General features: G+C 37.8%; 1 protein-coding gene across 9 annotated transcripts in view; it reads right to left on the bottom strand.

Annotated features, from left to right (window-relative positions):
• The window catches only part of GOLGA4 (golgin A4), a 77250-nt gene that overhangs the window by 6957 nt on the left and 55562 nt on the right, over nucleotides 1–14731 (bottom strand). For all 9 annotated transcript variants that reach the window (XM_077179243.1, XM_054646336.2, XM_054646357.2 and 6 more), the window contains 6 exons: nucleotides 13512–13642; nucleotides 9345–9458; nucleotides 2781–2801; nucleotides 2548–2616; nucleotides 1843–1918; nucleotides 18–121 (listed from right to left, as the gene is read on the bottom strand). In XM_077179243.1, coding sequence (XP_077035358.1) covers nucleotides 18–121; nucleotides 1843–1918; nucleotides 2548–2616; nucleotides 2781–2801; nucleotides 9345–9458; nucleotides 13512–13642 — 515 coding nt within the window. The remainder of the gene's footprint in view (nucleotides 1–17; nucleotides 122–1842; nucleotides 1919–2547; nucleotides 2617–2780; nucleotides 2802–9344; nucleotides 9459–13511; nucleotides 13643–14731) is intronic.

The following is a 14731-nucleotide window of genomic DNA, read 5'->3' as shown; positions in this document are numbered from 1 at the left end:
TATACAAATTTCCATACCTTTGTCTCACGACCCATCATATATTCAAAGAGCACTTTCCTCAAGTATTCAAACTCAGTGGGTTCCTCAAATAGGGAAACGTCAGTATGGTGAAGGTTTCCATCTGTGTAAACAAAAAGAGAATACTTATTCTGAGAGTCATTCATCCAAATCCAAGTTTCAGTAATGGCACAAAACCAAACAAGAACAAATACTGTATTCTGCACCTTAGATGGAGTAACTGCAGCCCTTCAGAAAGGCATTTAGGGGTGCTAGTTGGCAGGAGTTGCAACAGGAGTCACCAGTGTATGTGCCCTTGGCAGCCAAGAGGGCAAACCTCATCCTGGAGTGCATCAAACACAGCATCATCAATCAGTCAAAAGAGGTGATCATCCCATCCTATTTAGCATTGGTGCAGCCTCACCTTGAGTACTATGTGCTGTTCAGGGCCCCATTTAAAAAGAATGGGAAGGTACATGAACACACCCAGAGGGTACCTCTGGATAAGGTACTGACAGGCATGTCCTCTGAGAAGAAGCTGAAGAGACTGGGTTTGTCTAATTTGGAGAGATGGAGGCTAAGGGGTGACCTCAGTGCTCTCTACGGCTTCCTGAGGAGATGTTGATAGGCAGGTACTGCTCTCCTCTCCCTGGTACCCAGTGCCAGGACACATGGAAAATGGTTCATCTATCATGGGGAGCTCAGACTTGATGAGAGGAAACATTTCTTTACCAACAGGGTGTCAAACTCTGCAACAGACCTCTTGGAGAGGTGGTTGTTGCCTGTTTATCAGTGTTGAAGAAGCATTTGGACAGTGCCCTTAAAGACATACTTTACCTTTTCATCAGCCCTGAAGTTGTCACAGCTGGACTATGAAACTGATGTTGGTCCCTTCTAGATGAAGTATGTTTCCTGCTCCTCTCTCCCTGTCAGTACATGCCGAGGAAATCCTTGATCACATTTCTTCCCAGCCCTGCACTAGCAGAAGGCACTAAATACCCACAACCATCTCCCATCATTGGCTCAGTCACCTTGAGGGAAGCAGGCATGGACCTTCTGAGGGGATGAGAGATGCAGATCATCCTGAGATAATTTAACCATTTGCACAAATTTGCAAAAAGCAAGTGTGATGTGATTTTTGAAAGTCTTCTGAGTTCATCCAGCTAAGATGGGTCTGCACAGGATGGCAAAGCCCCACATCTCTAACATTAGCAAGGCTCAATGCTTGAGCCCTCTGTCTCATGCAGTACATACTCCTCAACTAAACAGCTGCAAATCTTTTGGAGGTGAGCAATACCTGTTCATTTCCCTGTGCATTTTTCTTAATTAATCTTACATTAAAAGAGTCTGAGAGGAACAGTATACCACCAGAGAGAAGGTCCATAAGCACATACTCTATCTCCAAAGTGTCCAACCACCAGTGTCTAAAGGACAGCACATGAACAGCACAAGTCTACTTCTGCCTGGGTTCTGGGGCTGCTCACAGGCCTTGGGTAGCTGGGACCAGCCTCCTGGGACCCCCACCATCTCCTGCCAAGGGCCCAAGGGATGTGTCCCAGCTCAGCCTGGGACCTTCTGTCCCCACCTGTGCCCTGCTGTAGGTGTGCCCATCTGTGCCCCTGTCTACAGGACCTTCTTGGGTCCTGTACTGAAGAGAACTTAAGAACTCTGATACAGAGCTCTTTTTATCGGATGACATAAAACTCTATTATAATAGACAAGAGAAAACAAGGATGTCACAAGTGCATTATGTGTTTTAAAAAAAACTGACGTTTTATTTTCTAGACCAAACTGTATCTTTCTAACAAACAAAAAACTTATTTGTGATGAAAACTGAGTACTTACCTCTATATGGTGTTCCAGCTGATGTGACATACATATTTTTCTCATAATGTTTCAGCCGGTCTTCCAGTACATGAATCTAAACAGAAAACAGTTGACATGATAAACAGTGTTAAACCTAAACAGCAGCTAAAAGAAGCATAACTGAAACAGTTTCCAGCTACATATCATCTCTTATAAAAGCAAAATACATTTGCTTTTTAAGGAAGGAAAACATTAAAAACTGTGTTATTAAAGACTGTCCAAATGTTGTACATCTGCATATACACATAAAAATATATATAGCAGATGTTATGCATATATTATATATTCATGTATTCATTTTATATATAAGCATATGCATCTTTTTTGTAGATAAAAGAGCTTACAACAAAAATTATACTTAAACACCAAAAAAAGGTTTCATTTTGAAAAAAAAATTCAAGAATTTCATAAAGTGCACTGTTCCCTTTTTCACTGTGCAATTCTTTGCTAACCAGTATCACAAGCATGTGGTGTTTTTATTCTCAGGGGATAGAGGAATACTTTGAAAAGGACGCAGATCTTCTGAGAGCAAGTATGAGTGAAAACTATTTTTTTGTCTATTATATTCATAGTACCTTGTATGGAGATGTACCACATCATCACTTGAAAAGAACAAACCTTTTAATACTGCAAACTCCAAGTATCAAACAAGAATACTTCTTACTCATTCAACGTGACCCTTACCTGCTCTTTCAATTCCTGCTCCTTCAGTTTTGAATCATTGACTAGTGTTGTCTTCTGTGCAAGTTGTGCCTGAAAAGACAGTCACGTCTGGAAATTGCTGAAAATACATCATAGGTACCTTTGCAATAAACCTATTTCTCCTTTTAACACACACAAACTTATAAGCAGTATTTCAGCTTTAAAACTGCCCCACAACGAAAGTATTAGAGAGAAAAATAACGTGTAAGACGTACCTTTAGTTCTGTTATTGTGACCTGTAACAACAATAAAAATTTAGATTAAAATGTATGAAAAATACTGACTATATCAAGCACTGGAGAAAGAAATATCAATAATTGAGTTCTTATACAGTGTATTAATTGAGGATGACAAAAATTGAAATTACCCAATAATAACAACTAGTCTTATAAATAGTTTAAGTTATTTGTATTGACAATACATAAAGCTGATATTTAAATTATCTCATTTGATTCTGTAAGACAATCATCATAAATGTAACTTAAAGAAGCTAGTGTTTCCAAACGTTTATGAAATGCATATTGGAGATGAATAATAATTGAATGAGTATGAAATACATCACAGGATGCCCTAACTACAATTAATACTATTCAGAATATTTTATGTTTTTCCTTAATTCTTCAAGTCACATTCGGAAATGTGAACATATACCTGAAAATAGCTTCAGTTAAGAGCTTCATGAGCTCTACATCTTGCAAAGATGTTTATAAAGTACAGAAAAAAGTCTAAGCTGAAATTTCTATCTTTCAGTGTTTCAACTCCTAAGGAAAATAATGCTTCAGTAGTCATGGATGTAACTCAAGGCTGCACAAGCATTTCAACACCAAATAATTTATGTGCGAATTTTTTTTTAAGGTAGGCTAAACCTTACTACAGAAATGGTACGTATTCACAGAATCACAGAATATTTTAAGTTGGAAGGGAGCCACAAGGAGCAGAGTCCAGATTTTAAAGTGAATGGCCCATGCAGGGATTAAACCTGTGACTCTGGCATAATTAGCATCATGCTTTAACCAACTCAGCTGATCTCAGGGTCAATATTAATTTTTTCTTCCCAAGCACCTTTGCAATTGTGTGGAAAAGGAGATTTATTCCCTGTCTCAGATTGATAAAAATCTGTGGGGTCTCCTACAGACAGAAAATAGGGCAAAATCGTTCCTCTAAGGATCTCAAACTTCTAAGTTAAATTCTTGCTTCTGAAAACCTCAATCAGACATTTATTTTCTGATATGGAGAGACATTTTCTGATATTTTTACGTCCAAACATTAGTACTTAAGGTTGTTAGTATTTGTCAATTTTTTATCAAAATCAGACAAGTACTGTTCCAATATCTAGGGTACACTTCATGTCAAAGTGGGTATGTTATGTGTAATGTTTAGTCTAGGCTGACAAGCAGCAGCACAGAAAGTTTTATGAAAAACTTCTGTGATTTGGGAGTCCCTGATCTTAGACAAAATACGTTGCCCACAAAAAGTTGCATCCAGTCAACGGAAGACTTCAAACTGTTTAACTACTAGTGCTGAAGGGTAAAAAAAACCCCCAAAAACTCCAAAATGTTGCAAAGCAACAAAATAAAAAAGAAATCAAGTGAGACAAAAAATACAAAATATAATTTATATAATGCAAATATAATTAATTTGAATGCACTGTAAAATCCAGATGTGGATTTATACAGTTTTGTCAGGTATTTGACAAGTTCCACAGGCCCTGTCTAATTTTCTCATATAGCTCTGTAATGCTGCCTATATACGCTATTGTAGCTGTTGCAAATATGTACTATTGAACCAGGTTAAAGCAAAATTAGTTTCCTACAAACATACCAAGCACAGGCAAAACACAAACTGAGACAGGAGTAAAAATTAAAAACAACTCAATTTCTAAGTAGGACAAAAGAAAACTACTTGTCAACCCCAGAACAGATTGTGTCAGAGTAAGAATTAAATCCTGAAATACTGATAAAACAGAAACTGAAAGCTCACTTACATTACTCTAAATATTTGAGCTTTTTGGATCAGAAGATATACCAGGAATTATGTGCAAATTCCACAGCACAATCTATTAGAATAATTCCATTGTTTTGAGATGAAATCACCATTGTGAATCGTACATTTAGTTGAATCAGCTATGCAAAAGAAATCTGGTGAGCAATTTGCTAAATTTGAATTTAGTTGGAATTCTCAAAATTACTCAAAAAAGTCTGATGCCTATATTCTAGAGAAATCACATATATACACTCGGGGAAAAAAACAAACAACAAACCTGCATTCTCATTCTGCAACTACTTTGAACCTGCATGCTTTAACTGTATCTAAGTACCGGCGCTACTACACAACCTGCTCATCTTCCCCCACAAATGAAACCATCTTTATCCTTTAAAACTAAACTGTTTATCAGTGATGGAGTTCTCTGAACTGGTTTGTACCCAATTATACACTAGAGAACTCCTCTGTGTTTCTCCAAAGTCTGCCATGGAAACTCCAAGGAGCTGTGGACAACATTCCAGACACAGGCAAAATTAAATGTTCATTTTGTTAATTGTAAACATATTCACTTTTAGACATTTAGTATTGGCAATATTCAAATACTTTACAGGTCATTGCCCATCTGTCTGATACAATTCTGGGAACAACTGAGGAATCATAGAATGCTAACAGGTTAGAATGGATCTTAAAGATCATCTAGTCTCAACACTCCTTGCCATGGGCAGGGACACCTCCCAGTACACCAGGTTGCTAAAGGCCTTATAAAACCTGACATTGAACACTGTCAGGGTTGGGGCATCCACAACATCCCTGCGTAACCTGTTCAGTCTCACCACCCTCAAAAATTCCTTCCTAACATCTACTCTAAATATCCCCTCTTTCAAGTTGCACCCTTTATTCCTTGTCCTTTCACTACAGTTCCTGATAAAAAGTCCCTTTTCAGCTTCCCTGTAGGCCTCCTTCAGATACTGGAAGTTTGCCTCTTCTCCAGGCTGAACAGCCTCAGCTTTCTCGGTCTGTGTTCACAGGGAAGGTGCTCCAGTCCTCTTACAAACTTCATGGTCCTCCTCTGGACTTGCTCCAACAGTTCCATGTCCTTCTTATGCTGGGGATACTAAAATTGTTCACAGTGCTCCAAGGGGACCTCCTGGCTACGCTCCTTGTGATGCAGCCCAGGACTTGATTGGCTTTCTCAGCTGTGAGCACACACAGCTGGCTCATGTAGAGTTTTTCATCACCTGTAACTCCCAGGTTTTTCTTACCAGGGTTGCTCTCAGTCACTTCTCTGCCCAACCCATCGGTGTGTCTGGGGTTGCAGTGACCCAGATGTAGGACTTTGCACCTTGCTTTGTGGAACTTCATCAGGTTTGCTTCAGCCCACATCTCAAGCCTATTGAGATCGCTCAGGATGGCACTACCCTTTCCCTCCATTGTGTTGACTGCACCACCACAGAGCTTGGTGTTTTCAACAAATTTGCTGAGGGTGCACTCAGCACTGACAGGTTTCACTGTCTATGTCACTGACAAAGATATTGAATAGTATCAGCCCCAGCTAATACTGACCCCATGACTGCATCAAACACAGCATCATCAGTCAAAAGAGGTGATTATGCTACTCTACCACTGATGCAACCTCTCCATGTAACTCTTCTCCATGTGGACAATGAGCCATTAACCCAAACTCTGTGCGTGTGGCCATCCAGCCAGTTCTGTATCCAGATGATGGTCCATCCATCAAATCCCTGTCTCTCCAATCTGGAGACAAGGATGTCATGCAGAAGAGTAAAATGCTTTGCATTTAGTCCTGGTAGACAATGTCAGTTGCTCTGCTCCTGTCCACCAATGCTGCAGCTCCATCAGAGAAGATCACTAAAATTGTGATCTCCCCTTGTAAAGCCATTTTGGCTGTTACCAGTCACCTCTTTTTTCTTTTTTTCCTATGTGCCTTTACATAGTTTCCAGTAGAATCTCTTCTGTGATCTTGCCTAGCACAGAGGTGAGACTGACTGGTCCGTAGTTTCACTGATATTCCAGCTTCCCCTTTTTAAAAATTGGGGTTATATTTCTCTTTTTCCAGTCATCAGGGACTTACCCAACTGACACAATTTTTCAAAAATGATGGACAGTTGCTCAGCAACTTCATCTCCAGTTCCCTCAGAACCCACGCACGAACCTCATTGGGTCCCATGGACTTGTGCATATTCAGGTTCCTTAGATGGTCTTGAACCTGATCCTATCCTACAGTGATGTGTTGGTTTGGCTCGGCCTGGTTTTTTGTAGTGGTGGGGCCACAGAGGTGCCTTCTGTGAGAAGCTGCTAGAAGTTTCCACCATGTCCAGCAGAGCCAATCTCTGATGGCTCTGAAGATGGACATGCCAAGGCTGGGCCAATTAGAGATAATGGTAACGCCCCTGTGATAACATATTTAAGAAGAAAATCAGAACAAAGTGGTGGTGCAGTTTTAATTCCAGCAGAGAAGAGGAGGAGGTGAGGACATGTGAGGGAAACAACATGGAGACACCAAGGTCAGTGGAGAAGGAGGGGCTCCAAGCACCAGAGCTGAGATTCCTCTGCAGGCTGTGGTAAAGACCATATTGAAGCAGCCGTGCCCCTGCAGCCCATGGGGGTCCATAGGGGGTGTAGAGATCCGCCTGCGCCCCATGGGGGAGGTGCTCACACTGGAGTGGGTAGATGCCCTGAAGGAGGCTGTGATCCAGTGGGAGACCCGGTGGAGAGAGTTGGCCCCTGCATCCAGGCTGGAGCAGCCTGTCCTTGGAGGACGGCACCCCGTGGAAGAGTGACCTACACTGCACCAGTTTTGGGAGGAGTGTGTGCTCATGGGAAGGTCTCACATTGCAGCAGTTTTGGGAGAACTGCTGCTCATAAGATTGAAACCAGGTTGGAGAAGTTCACAGAGAACTGTCTCCCATGGGAAGGTACCCCTCAGAGAGCACAGATGGACTCCTCTCCCTGAGCAGCAGAACAAAACTTCAGGTGACAAACTGACCAAAACTCTCATCCCATCTCCCTGTGTGTCACTGGGAAGGAGGGAGGGGCTGGGGGAAGAAAAGGTGTTTTTAAGGGCTTATTTTACTTCTCATTATCTTCTTCTGATTTTGTTAGTAATAAATTCACTTAGTAAGTCTAAGTTGAGCCTGTTTTGCCCTTAGAGTGTTTTCTCCTGGTCCTCATCTAAACTCCACTAATTTTTTTTTCTCCTCTGCCCAGCTGTGGTAGGGGAGGGTGAGTGAGCAGCTTTAATGGCTGCCTCACATTAGGCCAGTGTCAAACCATGACAAGTGGACTCAGGGTCTTCATCCTCCCAGTCCCTGCAGCTGCCTTTCTTGACTTGGATGGTGTGGCTGGAGTACTTGCCATGGAAGACAGAGGCATAGAAGCTGTTGAGAACCCCAGCCTACTCTTTGTCCAGGGCAGCCAGGTTTCCCATTTTCTTACAAAGAGGGCCCACATTATCCCTAGTCTTTCAGTTGTTTACAACATACATATAGAAGCTCTTCCTGTTTGCCTTACTTTCCCTGGCTACAACAATTCTAACTGGGCTTTGGCTTCCCTAACTTACTTTGTCCCTAGCTTCCTGTACAATTTCCCTGTATTACTCTCAGGCCACCTGTCTTCATTTCCACTTCCTAAAAGCTTTTTTTTTTTTTTATTCTGAGTTTGCCCAGCAGGTCAGCAGCTCCCATTCATCCATGGAGGCCTCCTGGAATTTTTGCTGGATTTACTCCTTGTTGGGTGCAATGCTTCTGAGCTGAATACATGAAATACATACCAATACCAGTATATAAATTTGATATAACTGTCACATCAGTAATCCAGAAGATGAATGTATAATACAATATGTAATGACTGCCTATATTTATAGCAGACTGCTATAACAAACTAGGAGTGAAACAGTTAACAAAGAAGTCCTAAAGAATAAGTACTCTTCAGACTTTTCATAATCATGTTTTAGAAGTTAGGAGTCTCTTTAAGAATCTTCCTCTAGATAATAAGATTATGTAAGACTATCAGTAGGTGAACAAGGTTTAATTAAGAATACAAGGCAGTCTTAGATTTCTGCTTTTCCTATTATGAAAACAACTCATACCATGGAAAAATAATATAAAGGGTTTTGTACACAAGTGCAAGGCAGAAGTAACAAACACTAGGTCAGTGAGATAATTTGTACTTTCGGTTTCTAATGTCAAATATATAAATTTACTCTCTCCCAGGGCTACCTGTTGTAAAAATGAAAATATTAAAAGTAAGGTCAATATGAATTCTCATCAATCACTCAACAACTTGTACACTTTTTATCTCCTCAGTATAATAACAGCTATTAGTATTTTCACCAAAGAATTCTTCAAATTAAAATGTAATCTCGGAAAGACAAAAGAATGAAGGCAGTCTTCTTTCAATGAAGGCCTCTATACCAGTAATTGATACATTCAAGGAACTACTTCAGACACCTCTGAAATGCGAATTTTTAAAAAATCACTCTAAAAATGACTTAATGGGATTTTCTTTCCTTCTAAAGGGCTTCCAGTAAAACCAACATAAACACATGTAGAGGACAAAAAAACTCAACCTTAATAATAACAACAGAACTGCACTTTTCAACATACCAACCAAAAAGGTAGCACCAAATATTGCAGTTTCTAAAGAGATTCCTTTTGTATGGGAAAGTGAAGGCCAGATACATAAATAAAGTCCAATTAGTAATAAACTACAGAATTTCCCATGGACCAAGAATTTCACACTTAGAGATATAAAAACAAATGTCGGTGCCAGCTCACTTTTTCACTGTTGCAATGTTCCTCTTCCGCAATCCTTTGTTTGTATTCCTTCTGCAAATCTTCCAGCTGTGCCTGCAACTCATGAACTTTTGCTGTCATCTCTTCTTCACGAGACTTCAAAATACAGGCAAAAAATTACTTATACAATGAATCATTTACCTATTCAAAACTTTAACTATGGTGAACATAAAACAATCAACAAATGTTATACTATACACAGAAAGGATATGCTTGATATTTGTGTAAAGGCTAGTTACACCAGACTCCTACAGAAATGACCAAGAGAAAGAACTGGTGCTTAACAAGATTTTGTAGGCCTCCAACAATAAAGATTACATAGCTAGGATTACAGTTACATTCTTTAAATTCCAAAAAAGATCTGTTTCTCTTGGGCATTAAAACAGCATTCAAGTATAATCCAGAAAGTGCATGAAGGTCATTACCTTCATGGAAGGAGTAGATGACAACATAAAATTAATTTCTATATTATGAAAGTGACAAGGACCTAAATCTTTTCCTCAGCCACTCTCACAAAGATGCTATGAAAGCAGTTTTAAGCGCATTTTCCAAAACAATGACCAACAATTTCCCACTCTGAAGGGTTTGGAAGGCAGTATTCACTGTAGAGGAAAGAAGCGGTAACAAGAATGGTAGGGAGGAAATGACCTCTTCCTGTATAGGAGAAAAATACAATGACCTAAATCCTAGGAAGTTAATCCATCTATATGGCACTTTGTAAAAACAAGTATTTTTAAAACTTGTGTCCCCTCTGGCCTTTTTGTGAGAGAATATGTTAGGGACCTTATAAAACAGCACTCCAATTCCTAGTGCATGTCTCCATTGCTGAACAAAACTAAAACTCTAGTTTCACTCATGCTAACCGTACATGGCCATCAGTCAGTTGATGGCTTTACTAACACAGTAGTACTTCAAGTCAAATTAGTACAATTAATTAACTGGTAACAAGTCCAGAACTGCTGATGGAAATTTTGTTCTATTCAAAAATCTCAGGAGTGTAAATTATAATGATAAAGAATATTCTCTGGAAAAATAAGTGTAGGACTAGAAAGCTGATCTAGGCTTAAAAGACTTACGGTATGCCATTACTAATAAAAGAAATACTTCCCTCCAAGACCAATTTTTAAGATGTTCCTTGCACATGAGTTAAGAATAAAACACCTTTCCCCTGCAGCTCCTCAGTCCAGAATGCATCACCAAAAAGAAATTAAGCAAATCTACCCACAAATAATGGGTACAATGCAGTATCTGAGCAATATGATGCAGTATCTGAGCAATTTTTACAGCCTCAAAGCATGACCTCCAAACAATGTTAACTTCTATTCACTCCCATGATTTTTCTATGCCCTCAGAAGTGCATCAACAATTAATAATTTCTAAGAAACTTTTTTTTCTTTTTTTATAGAAGGTTATACTCCCCAGTTTAAAAATTCTCAATACCTGGCGTATTAAGGGATAGTGATGGTTGTTGTTTTGGCTTTTGCATTTTTTTTTTTACTTTTTTTGTCCACCAAGAATCTAAAATTTTACAATTTGTACACAACTGTTTTAATTAATAAATCACAATTGAATGCACTTCATTCTTAGTTAAAAAAGATAGTTGAAAGGCTGAAAAGAAATTAAACTCAAAATGATGAATGACACTTTTGTAAAAGGGACATACCTGTGAGCAAATATTTGGATAAACCCCTGAAGAGAGATTATTTTTGAATTTAAAATTATTAGCAATCAAGTGGGGTTCCAACATGCTACTGATCTGCATTTACAGTAAGAACTTATTGTTCTATATAGCATCTGGCATACTCTGAAAATAAGCTACATGATATTCGGATTTAATTACAGCTATAGACTAAGACTTCAAAAAAGTTATAGTTTCCTAAATCTTAATCAGAAAGCCTATCCTGTACTCTCCTAGAAGGCATTACAAAAAATGAAAAGATATGTAACTGAAGTTAGGTATTTTATTTTTAGCTCATAGTTAGGCTTAAAATAAACTAGCTGGAAAACAGCATTCAATTTTACTCTAATGATATAGTTTATTTCAAGAAAAAATACTTAGCTCCCTAATTAGAGGTTATGCCAATCTAAAAATCCTTTAACTAGGGAGACTTTCATGATATCTTACATGATAAAAGTTTTCATAAAAGAAAACAACACATAAAGCGAAAGTGGAGCACTTCACAAGCAAATCATATTAAGTTTAACAGATGGAATGATTCTTCCTTGTCTTCGAGGATAAATAAACCAAGTTAGACAATTTTTAGTATCAACCATATTGAAAATGCAACAGAGCAACAAAGTTATATGAGCAAGATTGATTCTTGCAATTGGCTTTATTTTTGCTTCATCTTTTTACCATTTGAGACAAACTTTCTGCATCATATGAAATTTGTCAAACGCACCATAAGCCAAGTCAAGTATAAGTGAGGTGATAACTGGTAACTTTAGGCTAAATCTAGTGATGTATATGTTCCTATTTCTATCAGATATGTCAATGAACATGATATACATCCAATTTAACATAAATATTTCTCAATTTTTGAGATGCTTGCAATATTTCTTTCAGGAAAAAAAACTATTTTTTTTAATTCCCTAAAATAACAGAAATAAAACACTCCCACATATAACTATGAAAGACAGATATACAGAATACCCATGTATTCTGTAATTTAAAACATCTAACTACAGTTTATTTCAGTCTCAGGTAACTGTCATTGCCATCATCAATGAGATGCAAAAAAAGACAGTGTTCATGGCCTCCAATTGCATGTAAGTCAAATTAGCCTAAATCTTCAGGATCATACAATGACTACATCATACTTGTTTCTGACATTAAGGATGAAAGGAGCAGAAAACACAAAGGAATTACACCTGCATGACTTGAAATCACATACCTATCTGGGCCTGAATGGCAACACACTGCACACTGAGGTAAGAAAAATTTAAATCCTCCAGAAATGCAGAATTTAGACCTATGTTATGAAAAAAACCCTACAAAACAAAACAAAAACCACCAACAAACAAACAAACAAAACACACACACAAAACTCCCAAAAAACTAAAAAACCCCACAAAAACAAAAGAAAAAAAAAAAACAAACAAAACCCCCCCCACAACCCCCCAAAAACAACCTTGTTTTTTTAATATCAATCAATTTTTCTAAATTAGGAAACAAAAGAAGGGGACTGTAAATATAAACCCCTGCAAATGCTATTCATCCTGCTAGAAGATCAAAAAATCAGAGTGAAACATACCAGCCTGCTTAGATGTTTGAAATTTTTAGTATGAAGCACTCAGTAATGTTAAGTGCATAGATTTTTGAAATGGTAACTGATCACAAACAGTCCACTTACATCTATTACTCCTGGCTCTATTCATGGAATAGTCTCTTTTATTACACTATTTGTGAAAAGAGGACTAAGACTGACAAAGTTAAAGCCTGCATTCTAATATGATGTACAGTCTAGCACTGAAAACCATTTAATGTTTTCAACACATACAGGCAGGACTGGGAAAATTTACTTGGCTAAAACAAGAGGCATCCTTGGTGAAGTATACTTAAACTGAAATTGACTGGTAACTCCTGGTTGAAAGGCTATTAGAGAATAAGTATGTCTATCTGCAAATATCATGCAGAAAAACTTCATTACAAGCAAAAAAAAGGAATCTTTACTTGCATAAAAACTATGCAAACACACTGCACCCTGCATGGAACAGAACCTTACTTTAAGGGCTATGGCACCAATCTCAGCAGGGCATCAGAGGAAGGCGATAGAGAGTGAGACTGCTCCATAAATACTGTATTTATAAAAAACAATGCACCACCACCACCACAATTCTACTAAAAGTTTAAATGTCACTCTGTTTTCTCATTCCAGTCTGGCACACAAACTGCTTAAAGAGGTAAGGACCTAGCCATCTAATTTTTATTGAATGATCAAAGTTAAGGCTTAATTTCTGATGTACTTTCATGCCCATTAACTACAGAAACAAATATTTTCTTAATTGCAAGCTGGGTCACCAGACATATCAAGTGTAATTCTAGCAGTAAGACCTTTACTAGAAAGAACTACAATTTTTCTATCTAGATATGCAACCGAAAAAGAATAATTTTGAAATTTATATAGTCATCACTTTTCAAAAAGGTACCTCAAGGATTTCTTCATATTTTTTCACAGTTCTTCTTAGATCATCATCTTTTTCAACAATTTTTTTATGCAACTGTGTTGTCTCTATGTGATGATTTTCTATCAATTCATTTTCTACCTCCTGGGCTTTACCTACAAAAAAAAGTAAAAAAGTTAGGCAGTATTAAAAAAAGCATGGTTTTGGTTTTGCTTTTTTAAAATTATGTCATAACTGATAACAAGTCCAGAACTGCTGATGGAAATTTGGTTCTATTCAAAAATCTCAGGAATACAAATTATAATGACACACTTACTCTGGAAAAGTAAGTGTAGGACTTGCTACATTTAAAAAATGCTTTAAAGTAACTATAAGGAAAATTTGCCAGGAAAATTCATTTTTCCACACTATCAGTTACTATTTATGTCCCTTGATCCTAACATGTATGAAATTTGTGGTCTGCAGTTTGTAACCTGAAGCAATTTTTTCTATCTGGTGCTGGAACTAGTTTCTAGAAGATGACAACCAATATTTATTAACTAATTTTATCTCCTATTCTATCTAGAGATGTAACTGAAGCTTTTGCAATCTTCAGAAACTCCTCACCTGTAGGTGTACTTCTAGTAACTGGAATCAAACCACAACTTTTTCTCACTTTTCTAATCTCAAAGTTACACTATGGTGGCAAAAGACTGAGAAGACAAAATATGTTGTACTCTAGCTATAATCACATTGTGTTACAATCAGACATCATACCCAGTTGGTACCTGTTAGTGGTTAGTGAATGAAGTCTGCAAGATCCAGCTAAGAAAACACAATTCTGATTCTCAGATGGATCTAAGTTTCTCTACAGGTTGAGTAAGTTTCTCTCCAAGTGCCATATATTCAACACTGGAATGTTAAAGTTTTTACTACTGGAGACAAAGTAGCACTGCAATGGAAACTTACCAATGCACTTTCATCTTCAAAATTTTACTCTCATTTTCTTTTCTTTTATACATATGACAGAAAGATAGGTACCTATGGCTATCATGCCATGGCAGATGTAATGAGTGCTAAATCAAAGATCCATCCTGCAGAACAGCTACATATGCATTTTCCTAATTGTACTACAATTAATATTTAAGTTATTTCCTGAGCAAGACAAGTTATTTCCCTAAGTTCTCTAGACATTCATAGAACACATGTTGTGTTTATCAGTCACAGGTAAAATCCCTCCCCCAAAACAGAAATAACTGAAGATT

This window comes from Agelaius phoeniceus, chromosome 1, assembly GCF_051311805.1.
Source record: "Agelaius phoeniceus isolate bAgePho1 chromosome 1, bAgePho1.hap1, whole genome shotgun sequence".
In the NCBI taxonomy this organism is placed as follows: domain Eukaryota; kingdom Metazoa; phylum Chordata; class Aves; order Passeriformes; family Icteridae; genus Agelaius; species Agelaius phoeniceus.
Note: the sequence above shows the minus strand (reverse complement) of the source record. Positions and strands in the feature narration are given on the sequence as shown.